General features: G+C 43.5%; 1 protein-coding gene across 1 annotated transcript in view; it reads left to right on the forward strand.

Moving 5' to 3' along the window:
• The first annotated feature begins 1,173 nt into the window (after positions 1–1,173).
• The window catches only part of zfpm2a (zinc finger protein, FOG family member 2a), a 114,069-nt gene continuing 87,745 nt past the window's right edge, over positions 1,174–27,497 (forward strand). The window contains exon 1 of the mRNA XM_041943194.1: positions 1,174–1,254. Within this exon, the coding sequence (XP_041799128.1) occupies positions 1,215–1,254 (40 nt within the window). The 5' untranslated portion in view covers positions 1,174–1,214. The remainder of the gene's footprint in view (positions 1,255–27,497) is intronic.

A 27,497-nucleotide genomic window follows, 5' to 3' on the forward strand; every position in this document is an offset into this window, starting at 1 on the left:
ATAAACAAGGCAGAAAAAGCAGAGTACTGTCTCTCACCGGAAAGCCACTGTGTGATCACTGAAACATACCTTACAGTAAAAGTTCAGAAACATTTTAAAGTACAAGTACAAACATTATATACTAGTATAAGTATAATTCAGAGCAGGCTTTTACACACTATACAATATTGTATAATTTGAATGGTAGATTTTATGTGTGTTCACAATAAACTTTAGGTCACTTCTTTCAGCTTTTGGCCACTTAAGGTCATGGCGTCTCAGTCCAGATCATCTCTCGGAGTGCATGCTGGGAGAATGAGCGGCCAAACTGCATCTGAGCTAATCCTCATGTATTTAACCATTATAGGTTCAGATGTGCTGCTGATATGACGAGGACCGCATGCTGTATTAAATGAACCTGGTGCAACAGCGGTGGCTTCTCCCCTAAACCTCTTTTTGCGTGTGTGCGTGCGTGCGTGCGTGTGCGTTTGTGTGTGTGTGTGCAATGGATAACATAATAAATGTAGTAGTTAAATAGATCTTTGAGTTCATTTTGAAGCTGCACAACACTGATGACCACAGGGTTCTTTAAGGTGTGTTTGTGGGCGGGGGACAAAAAAAAACGTTTACCTGAAATTTAGGCAAAATATTTTTGTTTATATTGTGACTGTTTATGATCAGTTTTGTCTCCATCTCCGTTTAGATTTCATTTATAAGGGCGACGCTAATTAATAACTGGAAGTTAAAGTAATTGTGGATCAAGTGAAGTTCACGAGGCTGCGGCTACGGTACCCGGGGAGGAACAAACCTTATCTTCAAACAAAAGCGCGAAACGCTTTCACCTCCCCAGTCAGTCCGTGCGGATCGCGGCGAAGCGCAGCCTCATCACGGAGAGCGGTGCTGAGAAAGAGTGAGAGAGAGAGAGAGACAGAGACAGAGAGGGAGAGAGAGAGAGGGTGTGTATGTGTGCGAGAGAGAGAGAGAGAGAGAGAGAGAGAGAGAGAGAGAGAGAGAGAGAGAGAGAGAAAGCCAAAGCCAGAGCCAGAGAGACGAGAAAGATAAAGGAAAGACTGACGGAACGATAGACTTGTGCGTAAAAAGTACTGGTGCCCCCCTTCTTCTTTTTCTTTCTCAATTTCCATCAGACAAAAACCCAAACCGGCTGCTTGGATGAACCAGAACCTATCGATCTGTCAGTACTACACCTGGATTCACTGACCAGCCGCACAGCAGGCATGTCCCGAAGGAAGCAGAGCAACCCCCGGCAGATCAAACGTAAGTTTTTCCTGTCGCCTCGCCGCTGCGGCGCGTCTCCGGGCTTGTTAGAGTTTGCAGAATATTGAAACGATCGCGGCCGCAGCTGATTCAGCAGCGCTCAACTATCGCCGCTCATGTGTTGCCTGTCACGGTCCAGACGCTCCAGCCTCCCTCCGCAGACACGTACTGTTTCTGACGAGCTTATTTTGCGATCCGAGCGCCGGCGGAAAAGTTTCCCCGCTGCTGCCAAGTTGCGGCAAAAAAAAAGAAGAAAAAAAAAAATGAAGTTATTTTGTTGTTTGGTTGATGTGACTCTGTTCGAGTTTCCGCCCAGAATAGCGTGTCAGTCCATCACTTTGAGCGGGTGCGCAGGCAGCGGCTCTTTGTGCCAGTTAATCAGCCGTAATTCTAAATTATAGGCCGATAATAAATAGTGACGCGGTGGAGCGAGGCCGGCTTGTTTCTGAATCGTATCGCTGCTAAATGTTTTTATTTGTGGCACGCAGACACACACGTGTCCCGCACGCACTCCAACTCCTTCACACACTCTTCACTTTCAGTCCTCTTGCACATACACACTCTCGTGCAGGTGTGTGAGACACAAAACCGTGCACACACACTTTTTCAAACTTCCCACTTGCAGCCCATACATGACATTAATATTGATTAATAGTGGTGATTGGTATTGGTATTGCAGTTAAAGTGTGGCCAGTTGATGCATGTTTTAATTGTAATCTCAGTGGACTGTATCAGTCCAGTGGGGGAAGTGTTGACCTTGTGTCCCAGCAGCATAGCTGACACACATTTGCTTTTCAAATTTTATATATTATTATTATCATATTATTATTATTATTATTGCATGAACGTATGAACAAAGTATAACCTCTTGGCCTACATTAATTCAAAAGTGAGTCATACTCACGTTGTTGAATTTTACTCATGATATATATTTTTAATGAAAGGTTTTAAACAACTTCCCGTAATTTTCAGGATTTTAAAGAGCCTGTGGGCGAGCTGTAAATATGTGGGGATTTGTACACACACACACACACTGACATGGACACACTTTCACATCTCAAATGCAGCTGACATCTGAGTGTGTGTCTACAGTGTGTGTGTTCAGTTTGTCCACTGTGTGCTGTTGCTTCTAGCTGCTGCTTTAAGAGGCTAAAAGCAGGCTGTGGTTACTGTGGGATCAAAATATCGAATATCAAACCACTTCCAGTAATTTGTCTTGTAGGCTGCTTGTGATACTCTGTGCTACAAGATTATATGGAGAATTCAGAAGTAAGGCAACGTTTGTCAGTGTTTGTGTGTGTGTGTGTGTCCATGTGTGGGTGTGTGTGTTTGCACGTGTGTGTGCGCTGACATGCATGAACTCACGAGGGCTTGTGTGTGATGGTGGACGAGAGCTTTTTGTTACGTTTGTGTGCGACACAAGAGGTTTGTGTGTCGCCCTGTTTTATTTTACACATAACTGCTGTTGTTTTACCTCTTGAATATTTACGGGTCATACTTTTTATTTGAAGTTTTTAAGGCAGCCTCGCTCTGAATTTGGATTTATTTCGTGCTTCTTCAGGTCAAGCAAATTTAGATTTATTAGCACTTAAAATGATGTACAATTTATTACAGTAGAAATTCCTGAAAAACAACAGTTTTGTCAAACAATCTCAGATCAACCAGTTTAACATTTTATTTATTTACTCGATGGTGTTTAAAATGTTTTCATGACTAGATTTTGTTTTTGCCCTTGCTTTTCATGCAGCTTAGTGTAGTTTGGTCCAGGGTAGTTGCCACAAAATAATAATTGTGCAGAAACACCGTTTTGTCTTAACTGTCTCTGAGTTCATATTTGTGTTTTTACCGGCATCCACCACGAACCCGCAACCATTTCCAATCAACAAAGAAGCACGACAGCGTGTGACGTGACGGGCCCACTCATCTTTGGACCAATCCCATCGTAGCATCCAAATTTTGTTGTCGAGCAAAGGAAGTCTAGCGTTTGTGTTGCGCTTTCGTCACAGTGACCCGGCCTCGTGTGAATTAGTATGTCATGTGTAAGATCTTGTTAATATGGAGCCGGTGTGCAGCCGTATAATCAAGCTCTAGTTAGAAACAGAAAGGTCACGAGGAGCCTAGATCCTCTCTCCTACCCCGGGAACTCTGGGAAAAAGGCCGAGGAGGCACTGCACAGAAAGTCAGCACAGACAGTCATTCTAAAGGACAAAAAGGTTGTTGGGCGCAGTCCCCCCCCCCCCCCCCCCCACCTCCTCCTGCATACATTGGACCGTTATCTAAAATTGTGATTTATGCAGTATTTTAATATTTTGCTTATTCTTTCCCCTTGGGTGCTCTCTGAGCGGTGATAAAAAGGCGATGCTGAAAGAGCACCATTAATTTGCTCCGATGACTGGGGAGATAAGGCCAGATAATGGGAAAGATAAGCAGAGAAGATATACCATCAGAAACCCGATTATTACCATTAAAATTCCAGCCCAGCAATCTGCAGCTGGCTGATAATTCCTTCTCCGTTTCCACCACTTTGGATGATAAGGCAAAAAATAGTCACTCAGTGCTCCTTGATTAGGCTGCCTGGATATCCTGATAATACAGTGATAAATTATGTATTTTCCCCCTTGTTTTTTTTCTGTGAAACGTTACATCTGATTTTTTTATATATATATATAAATATATATTTCTGCCCCCCTTTCTGTACCCCCCCCCCCCTCCCCTTGTTGCTTTGCCAAGAAAACGAAAACCCCCCCATACACTTTTATTGTAATAAGAGTTTGATAGAAAGAGGAGATAGTGGTGGAGGTGTTTTGTGTGGGAGCACATATCAATGTTATCAGCTCATCTCCCAGGGCCAGCTGCTAGCTGCTGTTGTTTTTAGCCTTATCACCCCGTGCCAATATGCCAATAAATTGCCCAGATTGTTAGCCGTTCCACGGCGGGTCAGTAGAATTTGACAGGAGTGATGAAAATATCGCTGATGCTCTGCGGATTGCGATTAGCTGCTGTAATATGATGTGTGAATTCCACCAAGCTCCCTCTATCCCCCCCCCCCCCCTTGTCCTCCCTACCCCCACCCCCCCTCCCCACCTTCCGCTCTTCCCCGGCTGCTGCTGGTGTCCATACCTCTATTCGTACTGAGAGCAGAACATTTTGATGCTTAATAGGAAGGAAAGATATGAACGGGCTGAATTGAAACCAGGCCCCTCAGAGTAATTTTTCTGTAAAATTGCCCCCCAAAGTTTCACAGCGTAAAGGGGAATCTGGATGATGTAGGGAGCGTGCCTCCCCCAGTGTTTATGGGAACATATTGAAGCAGCCCTCTGAGGCCACGGCCAGACATCTAATGTCAAATGTGCTTATTAAACTGACTTAGTGTTCTCTCTTTTACTGTTGTCTTCACCACATGGACCGTCTGAGAATTCATGTTGCTTCCTCTGGCTCTTTTACTCGACGTCGTCCAACCAGAATCAAGCACCGTACTGTAGTGATTATACTGCTGCTTAACTGTAAGTCTGTATGGCACCCGAGTGGCAAGTGCACCAGTCCCCAGAGCTTCCTTGCCACTGTGTCGTACTGTCGAAAAGCCTAATCTGCTCATGCGATGGTGATGTTACATCTGTAATGCCGGCCCACTGCAGTGTGCAGAAATGTTTTTAATGTGTTGTTGTTATTTGGTTTTATTCTTACCCACAATACCTTGTGGTTAATGTTGGAACGGGGACTAGTGGTGCTTTGGTAAACACTGCTTTTCTGATCACATTTTCTGAGATGCATCGCTTGATGGGCATATTTATGATGACGAATATGATCCCAACAGTTTTGGCCGTATTTATTTGTAATTGTTTTCTGCTTCTGTTACCATCAAGTTACCTTCAAGACAATATAATGCACAAGCCTCAGATCATTACAATAAGGTCCCTGCTTTTCTCGACTACTCAGTCGAGAACTGAACAACAGTCAAACGAGGTTCTGTGCTCGAGCTAAAAGTCTGTTTTTTATCGCGGCGACCATTTTTTTCATCTCCGCTCTACAGTTAATCTCTCCAACTCCTTAGCATAAGGCCACTTTATGTAACGTTAGCATACTGTTTATCATATCAGGTGACATTTCTATCTTTGAGGGGCATTTATCAGAGGCAGATTACAGTAGTAAGGGATAAGGGGAGTGTTTACTGAATTGACTGCCAACATCCTGTATCTGAATTTGTGCGTGTGTTTGCTTGTGTATACATTGGTGCATGTACAGTATGCGCGAGGAGCATGTGGCTTTCAGCAGAAGGATCGGAGCTGTTAGCTTGATGTATTTTTTTTTTTCCCTCTCAAGGAACAGACTCCTCGTTCCATATTTTCTACAACTTAGCCCAGCTTTTGCTTTCTTGTATAAGGCGAGCGTGCAGTGCGAGTCGTATACGCCGCGTCTCACCCTTGGCCCACAAACGCTGGCAACTCCAGCAGTCAGATGTTTTGGGGGTGTAAAATCAAAAAATGTTTGCATGCCAGCCTCCCTGTATATTTAAGGGTTTCTCTTTCATTGGGTGACAATCACGCCGTGTCTCTTGTGTTTCTCTTGTTGATTTCTGTCAGAAGAAGAATGGTTGTTGAATGCCAACTTTCCCTCAAACATCTGTTCCCTGCCAATAACAGCTTGTGCCGTTGCCTCGTCTTAGCTGAAGGATCCCCAATTGCCTCCTCACTTTTGACACAAAACAACAATGCAGATGAATGTCATCTTCTTGTAATGTTTTTTTTCTATTGTGTCTAAAGTACGGCGCTTCTTTTATAGAGAAAGCATTTACGCTGCTGCTCCAGCACTACTGCTTATGTCACAGGCTCTGCTGCTATAGGGAGAGGAATGTATAGCAGCTGCCGTTTCCTTTGTTGACAACAGTGCTGTGTGATGTGTTGGATGGGCTGGGGTTGGCAGCCGATGGACTGACGGTGCCTAATCCTGCCCTCTCTGCCGCTGCAGCCCGCAGTGCCTGGACAGCAGTGTGAAATGTGGGCAGGGTTGCTGCAAAGGTGGAGGTCACTTCCTCACGCAGTTTCCTCTTTATCTTCCTCTTTCCTGAATTCCACTGTTATTATTCCAATAACCGCTGGCCCAAGCTGTCACCATTGTGTTTTCATCCAGGCACTGCAACTGTCACCAATGAAGAAAATGTTAATTTTAGAAATATGTGCAGATCAAAAGCACAAATCTGTTAATGCGTTTAACTGGTGCTGCTTTGGTGTTTTCCTCTGAATTGTACATTTCAGTCCTGAACCGTATTCCTCTCTGTTTATTTAGATTTTATATCAATGATGCCCATTGAGCCCCCAGGTAACAATTGACTTTAAGCCTGCTTTAAGTTAATAGCCTTGTCTCTTGCTTGTAGGGATCAATATTGGTATTAATTAATCACCATTATCAAGAGCAGGATCTAGTTCCATTTGTTGTTACATCAGCAAAATATCAATAGAGAAAGTGGACTCCCTGATCGTCATGGCAACTTCATCTCTTAGGTCAAAGAGAGTTTATCTTATCTTGCTGCTGAGAGTGGCAAACTGCTTAGGAATCTAGTTTAGACTCAAAGATCATTGATTTAAGCCTTTTTTTCACCCCCACCTTGTTGTTTCAGGAGAGAGAGGGGCGAAGAAAAAAAAACAGAGAAAGGCAGCATTCTAATCACAACAGAGATGTAAGATTTAAATATTGATGTCCAAAGGCCATTACAGCAAAGAAGGCCTCTGGTCTCGCTGTTGTTCAAGTACGTCCTTTTAAGACCCAGACAAAGCTTTGATTATCAGAGGTGTCACCGTGGAGTATGTCTGTATAGCTGACAGTGTGGGACTGAAGGGGAGATCAGTTTCCTGCAGCCACCACCGCAGAATGTTAACCGATCGCACTCTACATCCTGGTATTTCTACAGGCCTCCTATAGGCCTACAGTATATCCTGACACTCACTGTTTATGGTGCTGGTGGTACTGTGATTATGCAAAGTTGTGTTAAGCTGGAATGATCAGTAATTAATGGATTAGTCCATCAGCAGAAAATGTTGATAACAAATTCATCTTTTTAAGTAAAGAATAGCTAAAATGTGAATGTCTTTGTCCGCTGGGAGAGTAAACAGGACATATTTGGATTTGGACCGTTCTTCTGACAAAACGAGACATTTAAAGACGTGAACTTGGACTTTAGGAACTTACAATTGGCTTTTGTTTGCTATTTGCTGACATTAGTCCCGTCACTTGGGGTTGGAGAAGAACTGATGTAGCAACACCACACTGTAAAAATACTCCATTACAAGTAAAAGCCCTGCAATTGAAATCTTGCTTAAAATTAGAGAAGTGTTAATAGAAAAATGCACTTTAAGCATCAAAAGTAGCATCATCTCTTCTGATGATGGTGACATGTTTTTGTTGTGCAACATGATCATCTGCAAAGTAAGAAAGAACTATAGTTGTCAAATAAATGTAGATGAGTAAATATATTCTATATTTATTTTGAAATTTAAAACATGTACAGCAGAAACAGCATTAAATGTAGATGGTCATGAAAACTGCAAGTACCTCAAAATTGCACCCAAGTACTATACTTGAGTAATTGTACTTAGTTACTTTCCATGACTGCCCATATGACAGGCATCACACATTCTTTTTAACCTGCAAATGTTTTGTGCGCAGTACAGTGAAACACCACCTTTATTAAGAATTTGACTAATGAGTCCGTTTGTGTGTGTATTAGCGTGGAGTGGCCTGTTCTCATGGGAATTTAGGTCCAGTCTGAGCTATTTGGGTGGTGGCAGGCCTGGATGCTTGGATGTACCTCATCATGCTGCAGAATGCTCCTCAGGGTTGGAGCAGAGAGCAGGGGCACTGCTTGCTTTTTTTCTCTCTCTCTCTTTTTGCCTCCGGGACACAATTGCCTCATTTAACATTCTCTATTTGGCCCCTGCCAAGAGGGGAAATAGCCAGGGTGAGTGAGAGAGGCCGCCACACATCATGAATTCTTCTTTCATTTAACTTGCACAGTCCCTTTTCACCTTGGTGATGCACATGGATCAGGAATGAAGATATTGCTCAATTAAGGGGATTTCTGAGGTTGCTCCTGAGGTATTGCAGTTATTTTTGTGCCATGCCGAGGTTTTGATGTATCATGGATATGGATATTGGGTTCATCACATTTGCGTGATGCTTTGACATCTCCATAGCCCAGAAGAGAAACGGCTCTGCGCCTGCAACAGGAAGGTGCCTCTGCCATATTCAAGAAATAAAGTCTGTCAGTCTTCCATTGCAGGGATGTAAATAACTTTTATGCCTGTATTAAGATTCTTTTTGTTTATTTCAATTTAATTAGCTACAGTTAATCAAAACATTTTCATGGAATATGTCAAAATTAATATCAGGGTTTTGACTGAATCTTGGATGAGAGAAAGGAAAGGGACTCCTAGGAAATATGAGTCACATTTTGCAGCAGGCATTGTCACAATATGTTGTCAGCAATATACAGTAAAATTATTGGCCAAGCCTTGAGTTTGACTTCAACCACGTAAATTGTTGCAGTAATTAAAAAAACACATGATATGCTAATTTTTTTAGATGTTAATAAAAGGGGATAATTTGGTGAGCAGCATTTCCAGAGCAGGATAGAAGCTGGCACACTAGAAAGTGATGCCCTAATAGCTGTTCAGTGTAAATCTCTGGCTTGGCAGGAATTACTGAGGATGTATTTGTGGGGGGCAGCGCGATGCAGAACTTTGCATTGGAACGAAATGCAGGAGGCTCTATAGTTAGGGGATAGGTGGCAACAGAGGATTAAGTAACAAGCTTTTCAGTTCAATTTGTACATCAGCATTTTCCGCCAGACGAACGCCACAAAACACACAGCATCTTAAGGCCTCGCTGGAAAATCACTAATGACAAAGCTTTGTAAATAGATAAACAATTTATGTCAAATATGCTGAAAATATAAAACAAACTTCAAAACATGTTAATTCTTTAAAGAGGCTGTGTTTTGATTTGCACCATTGCAAAGCTGCTAAAGCTGTTGACAGCACAGCTTACACATCATGTGATCAGTGGCCATATCTCCCCGCGTATGTTTAGCACTGAGCGCCGCCGCGGAAACGGCCTTAATGGAGCCATATTCCGGTTGGGGCGCTCTGACGCTGATCGATTATATTTACAGTAAATTATGCAAAATCGGATCAGACAGCGCGCGTGCGATGTTGGACAGTGGCGAAAGGAGTGACGTGTTGCAAAGTGCACGTCTCCTGCTTCTTATTATTTCAAAGCAGTGAAGTGACAGAGTAAACATCAGAGAGAAATGCACCCGCTATTGTTTCAGAATCAGCCAATTTTCTTTCTCTGTGTATTTCAGAGAATGCTTATCTAGTAATTACTAAAAACTGTTGACATTGAGCAAGTGCTGTAGCCAACTAAAATGCCTTTTTGTCTTATGATATCAGATTAGATTTTTATCTTAGGTTCACGCAATCACGCATTCCTGAAAACCAAAGATAAGTGGCTCAAACTCCTTATTTCCAGCGTGAGCGTAGAATTAAGAGGCTCATTTTGAAAAACTACAATCATTACATCCCGCCTTCATTTCCGTGCTGACACAATGATATTTTTCTTCCTTCTGGTTCAGTCCAGGATTCGCCTGTGAATCTTTGAGACATACATTTGACCATAATCAAGTTTTTTTTAAGCTTCAGAAACAGGATAACAACTGGGTCAGATGATAAGCCCGGGCAAAACAGGGAAAAAAAGCCTCCTCTGATAGACGAGGAGAAAATCTGATTGATTGATGTCTGCTGGCTTTGCCACCATCACAAGCCAGTTGACAGTTAGTTTGGGATCAGATGATTTCACTCTTAAGATTGGGGTTGAGGGGAAGCTAGGCAAATATGAAGGACACAAAGGTCAATGGCTTCTCTCCTCCTCTCTGTATCTATCTCTCCCTCGCAATAGCTTGCTTTGACAAACTGTAATGTGTTGCTAAGCTTTGTGGCAGCAGGACACATGGTCATAGTTTGTACAGTAATATCCTATTGCAGTAATCTCACAAGGAATGATTGAAAGTGCTGGAGGAATCTGGTACTAGCAGGGACCCGTTGACATCATCAGCTGCTGTGGACTGGCAGATGTCTCCTGACTTGTTTGAACTGAATTTTCCCATGGGATTGAATAAGTTAAACAACAGCTTTGACTCCAAGTGAATCTGTTATTGTAAGCAGGATCTGATAAGACGGCACCGTATTATGAGTTTGTGTAGCAAAGAGGCCAAAAATGGAATCTCCAGCGAGTGTCTCTCTGTGGTTTCGGAAAAAGACGAACATGGAACCGTGACAAAGGATGATTGGATGCATATTGTAAATAAACACCCAAGTCTTTCACGATTGCCTCTGAGCCTCTCCATTAAGATGTTCCATACAACATTTCATCTGCTCTTGCTGCTCAGATCGAGTATCAACTAAGATGAAGTGACAACGGTTGCTCCGGGTTTGACCCCGTGTGGCAACAGAACAGTGACACTTGAATTAGATTTAGCCAAAACAAAGTCATGGAAGATATTTTTGGTCCGCGCACGCCATAATATTGCCAGCGTTTGTCATTTTGTTCCTTTAGCCATTGTTATGGAGCTGAAATTGAATAATACAGGCCTTGGGTGCCCATAGTGATTCCTGTGATACTGAATAGAGGGCCTTGGTTCCTCTGAGGGTCCATCTCTAATAGACATAACAGACATGTCCATTAGCTTTGTATGGGGCTGCTTTCAAGATCAAGGTCTCACTTGTAATGAAGTGGCTATGCAAATGCAAGTCAAATTCTCCTGTTGTGAATCACTTGTTTTAATCAAGTTTTTATTGAAGGAAATGTAGCCTCCATTCAGAGCCACAAACCAAACAATAAGGATAATCCGAAGACAATTCCCATCCAAATGGAACCGGACATCATTTCGGGGGAGAGACAACAACTCTTTGTTTTTTTGAAGTGGTTGATATGACAACCTTCTTGTCAAAGACTCAGGGCGAATAAAAGGGATTTGTAATTACCATAATTATCTCTTATATGTTTTCACCTAATGATGTCCATTAAATGCCTGAGGCTTCATTTAGAGACTGCCTCACTGTAGGTTGGCATAGACGCATAATACAGCATGTTACACTACCCAGCACACAAGTAATGAACTTCTTTCATCAAAGATGTTTATCGTGCAGTGCTTCTGGAGGGAAAAGCCAATATACTTCAGCTTTTTGTTACAGTTGGATTATAACAATTCTCATAGTTCCCACTTATCTTTCAAATTTTCTCTACATGTGATATCAACCCAATTGGCTTCATGTCTAAACAGGATGGCTCTCTAATCTAGACCACTGTTCGTTTCATGTAAAACATCTCATTTTGTGGCTTAGGCTGGTGGCTGGTCTTATCGTTACATAATTCGCCGCCCTCTCCCTGATTTTCATTCTGGCAATTTATTTAAATTCCCCCATGTTTATATATTTCCTGTCTCCTTTCATTCAAAATGATTGCCTTTCATAAGTTCAAAGACTCATCTTCAAGACTTTTGGTAACTTCTCAGATACGGATTCACAGTGGGGAGAGTGAAAAGAAAAAAAAAAGAGCTGTTTTGTTGGAGAGCACAAGGAGAGGGAGTGTTCGTGCATGTCCATCTCTGTCTCGGGGCCGAATCCGGAGGTTGAACTAACCCCGATCAAAAGCGCAGATATAGCACTCTAACAGTCCACACCTCAGCAAGTGCAGCGTTTGAGAGATGATGCCTGAATACATGTGTGCTGTTCTGCTCCTGCACTAAGGCCCTCAGTCCTGCATGTGGCTCCGCTCCTGTGGTTGCTTTGGTCTTTGTCCGCCACCTATCAGCATATCAGCAGTGTCTCTGAAGCCCAGTTGTATAATGCACCATTTATGGCTTTGTGGAGGGAGATGGCGGTCGGCGGCGGAATAGCTCCAGGCCTTCCCCTCAGTGAGTGGATTAACGGCGGCCTGCTTTAGCGCACACTACCGCGGTGTGAAATCGGCCCCGCTTCGCCGCCGCCGATGAGGCTCCCTCTCCCTCTCTCTCTCTCTCTCTCTCGCTCGTTCTCCCTCTTTTCTCTCTCTCTGTTTCCTCACCTCCATGCAAAGCCTCTCCCAGCCATCTGTGAAATGTGGAAACTCTGTGTCTAAGTTGAGTTCAGATCCCATCCCCTCCGTCAAGCTGAGGCCAGGAAGCAAATGGGCAGGCAGTCGGCAGAGGGGGTTTGCAGGGGAGGAGGAGGGGGGGAGAGAGAGAGAGTGCGAGGAGGAGGAGGAGGAGGGTGGTGGCGGTGGGGGATCAGCTCACTGATGTCGTGCCGCGTGTGCAGGAACCCTGCCTGTTCTCCGCGGGCGAGTTGGAGGAGGGTCCAGGCCTGGGTGCCGGCCGAGAGATCTCTGGTTCCTGCTTGCAGGTCCAAATCCCCCCTGTGTGTGTCTGTGTGGAGGCGAGGCGGTGGCACAGCTCCCCTGAGCCCCTGCCCAGTCCTTTGAAGATAAGATGGTGATACAGAGTCCCTTTCGGTACGTCGCTAACCGATGGTCTTTGTGTGACACACATGCCTCTCTCCTTTGGAGCCTGCAGCTAAAACACCTATGGTCTTTACTGAAACGAATCGGCTGTATGGCTTCAGGTCAAATTAGATTATGAATGGGTGACAAAATCCAAGATTGTATGTTTAGGATATTTGATTTTTTTCTCACCATTTCATGCTGATAGCGTGGAGTTCTGCTGTGCTTGATATTTCTATTTGATTTCCCTCCACTGAGAAGAATCACTTCCATAAATTCTCCTCATACACTCGCTGCTGACTTAATTTTTTTCAGTTTTCCATGGCAACGAGTTGTCATCTTAACTCTGCTGATTTCTCTGCTATCTGCGCTGTATTGCTCTCGATCATGACAGTTTTTTAAACACGTTTCTCCTCTGCATTTATAACCATATTTTGTGGCACTCGCAGGCCAATTCTCCCACTTCTGGCTCTCCACAGCAGCTTTTCACAAGAGCGACCATCATAATCAGGCTTTTGAATTATGAACTCAATATTCCCTTTTTTTCTCTATCCTGTGGCTTTGGGGTTCAGATCTGCGCATAATGTCTTGTGATTGCATGGCATTATGGTGGCTTGGAAAGCCGAGTCGAGGTCCAGCCACGCATCATCTTTCCATAGACAATGTGGATCTCTGTGTCTCTCTGAGCTCATCAGGGATGGGGCGTTGATTGCTTTTTGATACCCCTCCAACGTGGATGGGGTCCTGCATACATCAGCTAATTAGAATGTACTTATAGTGTGTGTGTTTGTGTGTGACAGACCCCACACTTCTCATCAGATCCTCAGCCCAAGTGCTCTAACCACACTCACTGAAGGCTTTATCAAATTCCCGACAAGAAAAGAAAAGCTATACAGTGCAGGGCTGGCGGGTGGGGGGGTTGCGTGTGTGTGGGATTTGATGTCAGGGAAAAATAAAACACATAAAACGAGGAGAGAATGTACAACGACAGGAGTTGTTTCTCTATCAGGGTTAAAATTCCACAAACCCACTTTAGATACGACCCATGTCGGGGAAAATCTAATGACAGTTGTCGAGTTCAAACCATAAAAAGACGACTGTGTTTCAGAAGAAACCACCTCGCTCCTGTTCCAGACCACATTCAGCAGAGTCTAGCATACTGGCAGCAGTGGAGTTAACTTCATCCCCCTGCAGCTAATGACGGGCGCTTTGCTAGAAGCTCTGAATGGATGGCGCAGCGGTGGGGAGGGAAGTTGCAGCAGCTAATTAGGCAGCACAAATGAGTGAGTGGTATCATCCCATGCACCTTGATGATATTGTGGTCGTGGAGCATCAGAGAGGGACCTGGGGAAAGTTTTGTTGTTGCCTCGCCGACTTTTTGGATTGCAGGGCATTTCAGCAAGGCCTCCTTGTGCCTCAAACACACACACACACACACACGCAAAAACTGCTCACCAACGTCCTAGCCCAAGCTATGATCTGTGGAAGGTGCTGGGGCGTCTCTATATATTTCATAAAGGCATCCTATTACACCCCCATGGCTTGTGGGGAACAGTACACTGTGGTTTAGTCCCCAAGCAGCGGAGAATAAAGTGTAGGACGTGGCACTGGAACAGAAATCTAACTGCTGTTTCCTCAGGTAATCTTGACTTGGATCTTAATTCCAATAAAGTGTTTTTTTTTTTTCTTCTTCTTCTTTTTTCTTTTTTTTTTCACAGCATAAGCCAGATCCAAGCAAGAACACTCCACTCTGTATTTCTGCGGTCATACTTTATTGAATATCATTTCAGATAAGAGGTGTAATCCTTTGGGTGGAAGTGATGTATATTGACCAGCTCAATGATAGCGATACAGCGCACGTCTCTGATCTGAAAGTGGTAAATAACTATTTGTGTCAGCGGCTCAATCAAATGGCATGGAATATTGAAAACTGCCCTTGTTGTTGTCAGTCTCCAACTTTGTCAGACTCTGTCTGAATATTTAAAATGTCACTGACAGAGACCGGAGAGATGCAGATAGTTGTTCCTTTTGTGCTGCTGAGTGCAGTGGCTAGGGAATGCTAAATATATGAATGGCTGCATGAAAATGCTGATCAGTTAGTTCATCAATCATTCAATCAAATCAACTAGTGTGTGTGTGTGTGTGTGTGTGTGTGTGTGTTTAGTCATGAGGTCTCATGCTGCTATACATTCGGTGCTGATAGAAGTATTCAGATATGAAACCACCAGTCACACAATAACACAAACAAACTAATCGACCGAGGCGCGGTAGACCAGTAACTCCTGTGTTCTGCGAGGTAAATTACTGTTTTTGCCAAAGGAGTCTGGTGGCTTTGAAGAGACCTTAGACGGATATAATGGCTTCAGTTGTAAAGTGCTGTCTGACTGAGCGCTAAAGCAGTGAAAATATTCATTATATAGCGTACACATAAACTGATATTGATTTTTTTAGGTTGGCCTTCTTTTGAGTGGCTAAAACATGTTTTGCCATCAATGATTAATTACATTCAGTTAAGCAGAGAAAAAATGAGCCGATCAACTTCATCAGGACTGTGTGTGGTTTGATAAGAAGTGACTGACAGTGGCCTGGCAACACAAGCAAACGGGCCCCACAACTGTAATCAGATTTTAATCCAAATATTCCTGAATTCTGATTGGTGCACAGAAAGGGTTGATGTCACATTTTTCCAACTGAGCCTTGCCAATTTCAAATCTGTGCAGAAAATCACAGAGAAAAACACGAATACAGAAATCTCTCAGGTAACAAAACTGTTTAAACTTGCTGTGTTTATGTAGCACCCTGTCAGCGTCTTGAGAAATTAGGTTTCAAAGTGGCATCGCAACACTACAGAAATGCTCCAATAGAAGCAAAATAAAATGTATTGACAGCTAAATATAGGCCAGTATATGAAGTACAGCATATAGTAAAGGACCTGATAGCCATCCAAATAAGACAATATGACCATGGCACTGTTCTGTAATAATTTGGATGAGCACACTGGCATACTGTAACACCGTGTTAGGTAAATAAATCTAGAGAAATACATCACATTTTGTAGGCTTAAAATATTTTGCATGTAAATTCTTTATTTGCAAAGGAATGGTAATTCTAGATGTCAAACTAATGTCAATGTGTACAACATTTCACTCTGGAATGTGGTGGAGTAGAAGCATAAAGCAGAAGAGAACTGAATTTTATTCTATTTTAATTCTTCATTCATTTGCTAAAGAGAAACATTTAGAATCTGCATAGAAGTCATATTGAAACATATTTATAGAACTGATCTTAAAAGGTAAAGAATCCTTAAACACGTCACTGTAAATTATTTGTTTTGGCCGACACACCTACAGTATATCAGTAAAACCCCATTGTCTGTTCTTTCCTCTCTAAACAGAGTGTGGTGGAGTTCAAGCAGTGAGCCAGGTCACTCAGGTCAATGCGACACTGTTACAGTCTCACCTCTCAGAGTGACTGGGCTTCTTCCATCAGTGGAGAGCAGCCCTCTCTGCTCCCACATGGTTCATTTCATCAGGGTTTGTTTTATCTTGACTGGCCAGACCCATGACCCCTGAGCACTGATAGTCCAATAAGACTGCAGGAGAGCATCACCGGGGCATTGTGGGGACTGAAACAGAACTTCACCCGCCAAAGTTTTCTTTCCCTCTGAGTGTGTGTGTTTGTGTTTGCATTGATTCGCTGACCCTTACATGTGTGCGTTGAACTGTTTGAGCGAAAGTTCAGTTTGGGAACTTCAAGCAGAGTTTACTGGCATGGCACATGAATGGCGACAGATTTAGCATGAAATATGTATCATGAATGAAATGCAAATTCATCTCGGAAGCATTTAAAAATAAAATGTAGAATATGCCAAAGCTGCAGTAGAGCTAACGCACCTAATTCTAAAACACAAGAAAGAAAGGACAGACCGTCATGCTCAGAAGTGTTCAATTTCATGAGCCTGCAGAGAGTGCCATGTTTACTTTCCTTTGCATGGAAGAAAAGAAATGAATGCTCTGGGTTCCCTGTAAAGACAAACATGAAAGGAATCACCAAGAGTTCTTTAGGCCCTTTCTCTTGTGCTGTGTGTAATGCAGCTTCTTTACCGCCTAGGTAGTCTCTGCCATCTGACTGCTGTTTGAAGTCAGCAGAAGTCGACAATATTTGCTTTTCAGCAATTCTCGCCCACTGTGTCTCTCTGGTGCGTTTGACAGTGTGACCACTGTGGAGTCTATCAGTTCACTCCTTGGAAGAAATGGCTCAAATTGGCCATTTGGTTCGTCGGCGGATTGACGACGAGGTCCTTGCAAGTGAGGGGCTGGCGTTCATTGTTGTTATGGGGCGAGCATGATGGACAGCTACGGGTGGAGGAGGAGGTGGGCCCTGATGGGGAAGTTTGAAAAGAAGAGGGTGGAGGGTGCAGGATTAGCCTCATCTCAGACCTGCTGGGGTGCGATCTCACCAAAGCGCCAAGACTGGGCCAGTCTCAGTCAACTCCCCCCCACCCCAAAAAAGAGTGACAGAGGGGAAAAGAGAGGGGGACCATCAGAGAGAGAGTTTGAGAGAGAGAAGGGGAAAGGTGCTCCCGATGCCAGACTTACCTCATTACCTCATTTCTTTTCTTTTCTGATAGCAGTGGTAATTGTTCGATAAGAGAGCCAAGACACTTTTTATACCTTTATGAGAAATACTAACATGTTATTCTAAAAAAAAAACTCTTCATGTTTAGCAGAATAAGTCAGTCCTATGAAACATCAGTGTTTAATGGTGCCTTAACACAAAGTAGCTGTTGTGTGAAATATCGCTAAAGTTAGCAATTTAAACGTGAATCATTATGCAAACAAGGAAAAATCTGATCAAGGTGTAAGTACACAAGGCCAAGCAATTGATACCAACTTTGGACACTGGCAGGCTTAAAAAAGTACAAGATTCAAATGTCTCCTGAATGCATCTGCCCCTGCGCTCCTTCTCTGCAGCACCTCCTTTGCCTTGTAACATACAAGCAGTCCTGCCACAGTGGCCACTAAATGAAGAGATGCAGCACAGCCTATTCCCAATCTACTGCACTGTGTGTTTTCCAAGTTCAGCGAGCACATCTTTGTGGATTCGAGTGCTATTTCTAATGGTATTATCCAGCGAGTGTGTGTGAAAGCTGTTCCTTTTCTCTGGTGGAGGTGCGTGTGGGTGGGTTAGAGGGGAGGCTGTGAGGCTGCTGAGACCCCGGCGTTATCAGCACCAGATGCAGGTTGACTTCAGACTTTCAATGGAAGGTAAAGAGAGAGAGGGGGGAAATTAATGAGAGCCATAAAGCCAGCAGGATAAATAATTAGCCAACTGGTCCTAAGATCCGTCCCTTCATTTGCAGCTACAAATAAATTCTCCTTGCAAGTTTGCTTGTCAAAACTGCAGCCTGATGCTGTTGGCTCTTTTGTGTGTGTGTGTGTGTGTGTGTGTGTGTGTGTTGTGATTGCATGCATGTGTGCGTTTTTAAGATTCATTTGTTGGTGTTTTGCCGTGCTGTCCCCTCTTCATTTGTCATGTATATCCCAGTGACAGGTTTCTCTGTCCTGCCACCGATAATTGGCTGGACCAGCGCTTCCTCCAAATGTGTGCAGCACAGACAGACTGAATAAAAGACAATTCAGCTGTCATAGCGTTCTTCATAAATCATCTGGATGAGAGAGTGTCATATTTGTGTCCACATTTTTGTTTAGAATAATCAGAAGGACATAATGTTGCTTGTTTACTCGTGGCTGATGTTCCCCAGCTGAGCTTCTAGAAACAGTGCGGCCTGTAAAACACATTGCTTTGTGTAGATACAGAGCCAGACGAGCCTCAAACCGCATTTATGTCCGACAAGCGATGTCATTTCACCCAACTGATTGCTACTTTGCCGTGCCCTCGTCAGGATCAAAGCTAATTTTTGCTGCATTAGAGGACACTTTGTGCCAGTGTACTGTGTGTTGATCTGGAGTGTTTACATGCAGTTCACTCCCTGAGGATTTTATATTATTGTTGTCACACTATATGGAGCACAGCCACTTGTATTGTTCTAATACTCCACCGGTAGATTTGAAAAGAGCTGAGCAATCACCAAAAGACTTACATTATCCTCCAGTCTTTGATCGCTATTCATGTGTCTGCGCTAAGTAATCTTCCCCTCTAATCTCATTCACAGATATAAATAAACAAGTAATGCTCTAAACGAGAGAGAGCACACGAGTGAACATCCAGAGGATTATGGTAATTTGTGGATAAATAGAGGTGTTTAAAAAATTGTGACTTTTTATTAAAAAAGTTACTTCCTTTAAAAATAATCTGTTTTCACTCCATGAACCCAGAGAGCTTAATCAGTAAATTCAGTTTGACTCAAATATTCTGCACGAGTAAATGATGGAGTGCTGATTTGTCAATGTTTTTTGGCTGATTAAAACAGCAAATACTGTATGGAGCTAGTACATGTGTTGCTCAATAAGGCGTTTGCCATGAAAGTCAAATTCCCCAGGGAATTATTTAGATGATATCGATACTGTAAGGTTTCAGTCGTCGCTCGCTGTGGATTAACAACTTATAAATAAAAGCCCAAAACACTAAATACCATCCAAATCAACAGGCCCATGTTGCCGATTGATTTTTAGGACATTGCTCTTTTTTCTCATCTCTTCCAACATGACATTTGGAAAGTCAGAAATCAATTATGTCTCCTTCCCAAATGAAAGGCTGAAAAAACTAGTATATGACTTTAAAGTCAGCCTAGCTCGCCTTTGACACGGCACATTACAAAGGGAAAGGAAAATCACACTGCATACCTGATCCATAAAAAAAAAAAAAGCCTTTGAAATGGATTGCTGGGTGGGATCCAGTCTGGCACAAGTCATGGCATTGATGGCACAGCCCCTGGGCGCAGGGATACTTGGCCTGGACAAGACGGTTGCTGGGCCCGTATCAGTGGGCACTGGCCCATCCTCTGGGAGCTCCTAAGCCATGCCGTCTGAAGAAGAACTGATGGGGTTGGCAGCACATATGGGCATGCTACGGGTTTTATTTCAGTCAAAAACAGCCCCGATGTTATCGCCTTCAGTCACCAGCACAGCAGCATCAGTGAGGCTGACCGAGATGATTGGGCGTCACACTGGGGAAAAAAAAAAAAGCCTCCTGCAAATTAACTTCAAAACAAAAACTTTTCTTTTGTTCCACCTGCGCTGTTTCTTTGGTTTTACACCGTATACATACATCCCAGGTGCTCCAATCTAATTGCGAGCCACAATTCTATCTTCCATATTGTGTTGCGGTGACAATTTGTTCCAGCTAATTGGAAATTTTGCGTTGGCCTTCATTGCACAAAACATCAGCCTATCACAAATGACACTGATATGATAAGCATGGATTCTGCCAGCCTCCACTGTTTTCAAGGCAAGACAGGAAGTTGACAGCTGCAACAGTTTTCAGTAATAGTTAGTTGATAACCATCCACGGGGTAATGAAACTTCCACCTTTGATGAGAAGTTGAAAAGAGAGTGTTTCACTGTTGGCTTGGCAGAACATTAGACATGGCTGCAGGCAGGCAGGGGCCGGCGAGGGATCGAGCTGTTTTAATAGGGCTCATCCAAAGGTGACGAGAGCACTGCATGCACGGAACTGGAGGTGTGAGCCGGGGCTGCCAGTACATATCTTTTGTCTTTCATTATCTTTATTTCCTTATTATTTTAAATGGCCGGTGTGTGTGTTTTTTCTTCACTAGAAGCTTTTTTGATATCCATTTAGATTGGAGCTTCATTAAAAAACCTCAGACAATGGAGTGACTTCTAATTAAGAAGCGCCGCATCTGGCCCCTGGCACCCTATCCCGTTGTTCCATCTATTTTGCTGGGGAGAATTCATTTGTTTCTTAATTAAGAAAAACACCAATAGCGTGAAAAATCTGCTTATGGTACCTGAATCCTAATTAGTTAAATAGTGAGGGGAAGGGGAAAACACATTCCAGTAGCCCTAGAAATGAACTCAGAGCTGATAAAAATGAACTAACTAGCCTTGCATAAATCGAAGCTGGGGAGAAAGTGTACCATCATTATGGCTAAGACAATATGCAAACTATCTTCAAAGAAATCAAATTGCTGGAATGTTTTCATTTGCATGTATTAACCATTAACATAATGAGGAGAAGTGACATTGGACCCGGATTGTGTGTCTGTTCGGATTGATAACTCTGCTGCATCTGCAAATAGTCTCCTCTGCAAAATTATGCTAGCAGTCAAATCAGTGTTGAACTGTGGAGGGAGAGGGAGAGTGATGGAGAGAGCGAGAGAAAGGCAGAGACACACGGAGGGAGAGAGAGCAGAGAGAGTGGAAGCTTTTGCTTTTTTCCGTTTTATCAGGGAGCTCTGTGCAAACCTGCTGCAGTGTTGAATCGGAGCCATCATCCTCTGACAGCTATCCTTAAACAGGAAGGGGCCGCGAGTCATTGTCTCTAAGGCTCTGCGGAAAGCTGCTGTGTGTGCATGCGTGTGTTTTCGTGTGTGTGTGTGTATGTGTGTGTGTGTGTGTTTGGGGCAGGGGGACGCAGAGGGATGTGCCCATGTGGCTGCTAGCTGGAGATGGACCTCAAGTGGGCACACTTCACACTCCCCCCCCACCACCCTCACCACCACCACCACATATCGGACACATGCACACACACGCCTGCACACAGATTCATGCATACATGTGTCACCCCCTCACCCCACCCCCGTCTAAAACACACACACACACACGCACACACACGCACACACACACACACATCTGAGTGCTTCCAGGATACCAAAGGCTCACTTATCTGTTCTGTAAAGACTCACCATGGCCCACATTGGCGAGTTGGCGGGCAAGCAGCCAAATCCACTGTGTGTTCTCCTACTGCAGGCGTCATGCAAAACACTGAACTGTCTTCAATATTCAAAATAATTTTTCCAACATGCTACTTCCCAGGATCAGCCTCTTAGGTCAAATTATTCAATTAAGTGTCTGTTTATTACTGATACCAAAGCTGGGTGGCGGGTCTACTTATCACCTTTTTTGCAGATTGGTGTTCTCGCAGAATACCACCATAAAGATTGCCTTGGCTGTAATTAAAATGGCACAGAGACAAATTTGGCGCAGGGCTAAGACACGGGGAAATGAAGGAGGCAGGGGGAAATTGCAGGGGCTACATTCTGTCATCCAATGAAAAAGTTGAGGCTTATAATGCAAAGCGAAATGACTGTCAGAGCGCTACTGTACGCCACAAAGGAGCAGGTATATGAAAGGAAAAATGCAACCTTATGGTGGTGGTGTTGTCATGGCGGCGCGTTTATGTGCAGAAAACGGTCAGGAAACGGGGGCTGTTCTTTGTGGCTCCGACTGAGGCAAGTAAACAGGAGTCAGCGATGGTTTGTGTGGCAGAGCGGATGCTGTTTAGACGTCCTGAACGCCAGCCGGGCTAGCATCCATCCACAGGCCTGTGTGTTTGATGAGCTATTGGCAGGCTATGGGGACACGTGTTCCCGTGCCTCGTGGCAAACATACCTTTCACCGTCTTTGACTCCACAAGCCTGTGTGACTTCTCGGGGAAAAAATATGAAAGAAATCAAAGCGCCAATAAGCTGAGGGTGTTAAGCCAGAGAAGGGGGGAAAAAAAGAAAAGAAAGACCTGAGCGACTTTGGATTTTGACAGAATCTTCATGCGCTCTCTGACAAAAATTTGCATTGTTATCGCAGATAACTGGTGATGTTTTTACTTGGTTGTACATTTTTGTGAAATATGTAAAATGTAAACCGAGCCTCTAACGATTCCCTTAATGACGCGGATCTTGCTTTTTTCCTCCGAATCGCGTCTTAGCGGGCTTCTCAGTGCAGGATGTCTGATATCTGAATATTAAAAGGGAGTTTCAAGCTCATCTGCAAATGTGATTTGCACATATCACACTTCTGCAGTCGTCAAGCTGCTTCATCGCCAAGCTTCTGAGCAAAGAAGGCTGGGGAGGGGAGGGAGAAAAAAGAAAAAGAAAGATGCACATATGGGTTGCTATTGATGTATTCCATTTCTGACCTAATTTAAATCCCTGCCAACAAGCTCATATGCATACTGTACATTTGCTAAATTACAGAGTGTAAACCTTGCCTTCTCACAGAGACAGGTGTAAACATCAATGTTGTCATAATGCACCACCAGTAAATATGATAATCGCGCCATGCTGCAATAGAGCACAAAATAATTTGGACATCATTTTGATGCCTGAGGGGCCCAGGGGAATGCCCTGCAGAAAGAAAGGTGGCCCATTGACATGCTATACACGCCAAGATATAATTATAGCTGCCTGTCTTTGTTCCTCCCAAGCTTCCTCTCAGTGCACTAGTAATTTGCTTGTGATATTTTGGTATTCTTTACGATTGAGTTATTCTCTGTGGACTTGAGCATTACATGGGTGCAAATGAAGATGCGAAGAAGCTGCTCCACTGCCGGATCCCAAGTTCAGAAACTGCAAGTGTGAGATCACGACGGCAAAGTTGATGCTGGTAGTAATAAGATATTTTGTAAAGCCTGATTTGAAAATTTATGTGGCATTCTGACACATAACGACTGCTATTCCCTCCGATTTTTGGTGTCATCGCCGGCTATCTGTGTGGGACATTGCTGATAATAAGAGGCAATGCCAGAATATCTTCAGGGTATGCAATGTGTCGAGCTGCGGTTTGTTGTCATGATAATCCCCTCATTTGTAATGTCGGGATCAGCAGGTTACGGCTCTCCACTTGCCTGCCATGTCAAGACTTGGGACTGGCGAGGTGGATTGTCATTTCTGAAGCAATATTTTGACAGCGCCTTCACTTTACTCGCATGCTGCGGCTCAAAGGTCAGAGCTGTGCCACTTCCATTTACTGTGTGTGAACACTCAATCCCTGAGGAGTGGAGCTCTCTACATCTCCCCCTGCAGTCGCTCTCTCTGACACACACACATGCACGCCGTCTCTCTGTCTGCCTCTCACCATTTAACTCACTTGTTTTAGGAGATAGATGTCAAGGCTGGTCCCACACAGAGCTTTATAGTGGGTCTAAAGCTCCCAAATTGAAGGGCAATTACAACTTATAAACCTTTATAATGGAGTAAATGGAAAAAGGCAGGTCCGTTCAGTTTAGCTCACTGCGATGCCTGATTTCCCCTCCTGCCATCACTCCAATTAGCGCCTCGCCAAGACAGCCACCTCTCCTTCACTCGCCTCATATCACACAAACTGCTGGGTATTTTTTAAAAACATAGTCTGGTATGATTGTTACAACTGCACAATGTCTCAATGGTGTAGCTGTCATCCATTTTCCCGTGTGCTTAGTGCCACTCCTCAGACACCGAGGCAGGTTATGTCAACCAAATAAGGCACTTGTCAGTAATACAAAAAGACATTGTTGCTGGGCCATTGTTACCTGCTCTGCCAGCTATCATATAGAAAGTGATGGAGTGACGGTGTTTTGGAGCGCGGTGCAGCTCCAGAGCCCCAGGGGTATTATGGGTGTAAATCTCCCTCACACAGTTCTGCTCCAGGCCAGGGAGAGCATCATCATTAGCCAGAGCAGATGGAGGGTCTTCAGCACTGTTTTCCTCTCTCTTCCGTCGGACTGGACTGCTGGAATCTGGTTTGATACAGGCAGCAACAGCCAAGCCCAGACAATGAATGATGAAATCCACATGAAATCAGATGAAAGCTACAGTTCGCACATAAGCAGGCGGCCTGATTCATCATTTATTTGTGAAGTGATGATAGTGGAGGTTTGTTTAGGCGCTGCGTGCGCTCATGCAGCACTTCCGTGCTCTTTTGTTTTGTGGCAGGAAAGTATGACACAAGCTCGGCTCTGACTAATAACGGCGGCTGGTAACGACATTAGAGCTGAAACAATCAGTGGAACAATCGATCAGTCCATCGACAGAAAATGAACGCAACTAATTTGATAAGTGTTTAGTAGTATGAAGTCATTTTTCAAGCGAAATGTCAAACGTTCTTTGGTTCCAGCTTCTCAAACGTGAGGATTTGCTGCCTTTACTTTAAGTCCAACATTACTGTAAGAAATATCTTTTAGTTTTGTAAGCAAGACATTTGAATAGGTCATCTTGGGTTCTGGGACACTTTACACTATTTTCTGATGTTTTACAAAAGATTAATGCAGAAAATATTTCAGCAGATTGCTCCATAATGATAACAATCATTAGCTGCAGCTTTAGAATATATATTTGAATTGGTATTACTGATGACTAAAATCTTTCTTATGTTTAGCATCTTAAGTAAAGCTATTATATGGCAAAGTTTATATTATTTGTATTTCTAGTATGGCAGTCAATGTATGAAGACACTAATCAAGTGTCCAGAGCTGCCTCCACATTCAATAGTATGTGAAACTTCTTTGACCAAATCGGCAAAGTTGATCAATTCAATTGCAGGTTTTCTGGGGATTGTTACACTGCACTGGAGCACACGACCAACATCAGATATTTCATAAGAAGCCAATATCAGCCTGATATAACAGTTTAAGCCTCATTTCAAGCAGCTAATCAGTGCAATCATTTATCAATGAGGAGTATTTATCTCCGGCAGCCACTAGCTCCCCATTGATGCACTAGTATTTCACAGTGTGCTAGAGGCCTGCTATCCAGAGAGCAGGGAGTGTGTGTGTGTGTGTGTGTGTGTGTGTGTGTGTGTGTGTGTGCGTGCGTACGTGCATGTGTGTGCGTGCGTGTGCTGTCTGAAGCACTGGCAGAATCCTAATCTTCCAGCAAGAAGCTTCACATGGCCAGATCAAGAATTAGGAGGGAGGCTGAGGGGGGGTGGTGGGGGGAGGAAAAAAAGCCCATCTCGGTCTGTGTTTTAAAGGACAGTGCTTTGAATGTCATTTGACAATTTCCTTTTAATTAGAACTAATTTACAGAAAGATGCCCACCAGCTAATCTTTACAGGATAATTAACTTCTATTTTCTTTACTTTTAATTAAAAAGTGGAAAAGATTTAGCTGATCCATAAAGAATTGTTCTTTTGAAATGTTCATCAGACTTCACACTTCTTTTGGCATTGGTAATATTTAGATCCTATCTGCTGCTCGCAGTCTCCACTGAGTTATTGCAATGATTTTCTCCCCCTTATCCGAGGTATTAAGAAGTGGAACTATCAATAGTAGAAATAGGAACCAGAGGAAAATTAGAATTGAATTAATGAAGAATTTATTGCGAAAGGAACCCCCCATCCCTCATAATACTGGAATGAAATTGACATCTTAGATATATCCATTTCATAGAAATTCCTTGATGGGAAAATATTGTTTTATCTACATTATTTGATACAGTAATCATTTTCCTTTTTTCTGAAGGCTCCCCATTAAATTCTTTAAAATGACGCTCCACTAAAAGCTAATTGTTGCAGAGGCAGTTTGAGCGTTTACAATAATGCCATTTCAGCCCCCACAGACTCGCGGGCCGCTGAATGTTATGAGAACAATGGTTTTCAGGTTAAACAGCAGCATCTTATTAAGCACTTAAGACACAGTGAAGTGTCTGGTGCCACTGCAGGATGAAAACTCCCTCAGCCTCATCAGAGCTGGTGGAGGAAAGTATTTTCGTGCCAGTGTTAGCACCTTCCAACAGACTTTACTTAGTGGAGATAAAGTGAGCCAATATGAGGTGAGTGCGCTGTAGACAGAGCCTCCACTCGTCTGCAGACGAGCCAATGGCTGAAGATGGATGCCCCCACTTAACCATGATAGCTCCCTGGAGGAGCCTCAGTCAATGGCTTCATTAAAAGTGAACGTTCTCGTGAAAAGCTCGCTTATAAACCAGTAATTAAGACCACACATATTTTACCTGCTTTGTTTCAGCTGTCACATGCAGTGTACAGGCACATGGTTAACTTTTATTTCCTTATAAGTAACAGAATGACACTAATAAATCATTCAGCCAGAGGACAAGCAAGTGTGTAACAGGAAGGACTTGAGGACGCTCAAATGCAGCAGAGTGGTCATTTTAACAGCGTTTTAATCTGTCCGTTGCCACTGCGAAGCAAACGTTACGCTGCAAGAGAGGCATTAGCTAAGCCCATATTAGTTGGAGGACAAGCTTCGTGACTTTTATGGACCAAACGTTGTCCCGGTGTCCACTTGGATGTGTGTGTCTCTGTAAACTCCAGAGAGGCAAGTGGATGCAGTAGAGTGAAGCAGGACCCAGCTAACTCCACAGAGAAACTGGCTGGCATCTGCTGAAGCCCTCGGGCACGCTCAGAGGTGCCTCCAGCATTTTAATGGCATAGTCAAATGCCAGCATGTTTTCATGCCATTCCAATTCAAATTCATTGGATAAAGAAGTAAGAGCGTGTTATTCCCCTTCAACAGTCCAGACAGAAACACTGGGCGCAACAACACAGAACTTAGCAACTCTGCAAACATGCTGGGATCCAACGTTGTGTCTGATTGGAATAAGATACTCGACCAGAATTATGTTGACAGTGTTTGAGAAATGTGAACAAAAATAAATCTCTGTCTTACAGAAATAACATCATTCTGCATTTGGGCAACGCTATCACGATCTGTGAGGAGGGATTCAGAGGCAGCGGTCCAGCAGATGGGTGTGTCCCAGTCTCAGTCTTGCTGCACAAGGCCCAAATGTACAGTAATGTAAACTCAGTGGGCCATCTAAATGCATGATGTCATCAGATTGCCTGGAGATGCCTTGTCAT

Source organism: Chelmon rostratus, chromosome 8 (genome assembly GCF_017976325.1).
Source record: "Chelmon rostratus isolate fCheRos1 chromosome 8, fCheRos1.pri, whole genome shotgun sequence".
Taxonomy (NCBI): Eukaryota; Metazoa; Chordata; class Actinopteri; order Chaetodontiformes; family Chaetodontidae; genus Chelmon; species Chelmon rostratus.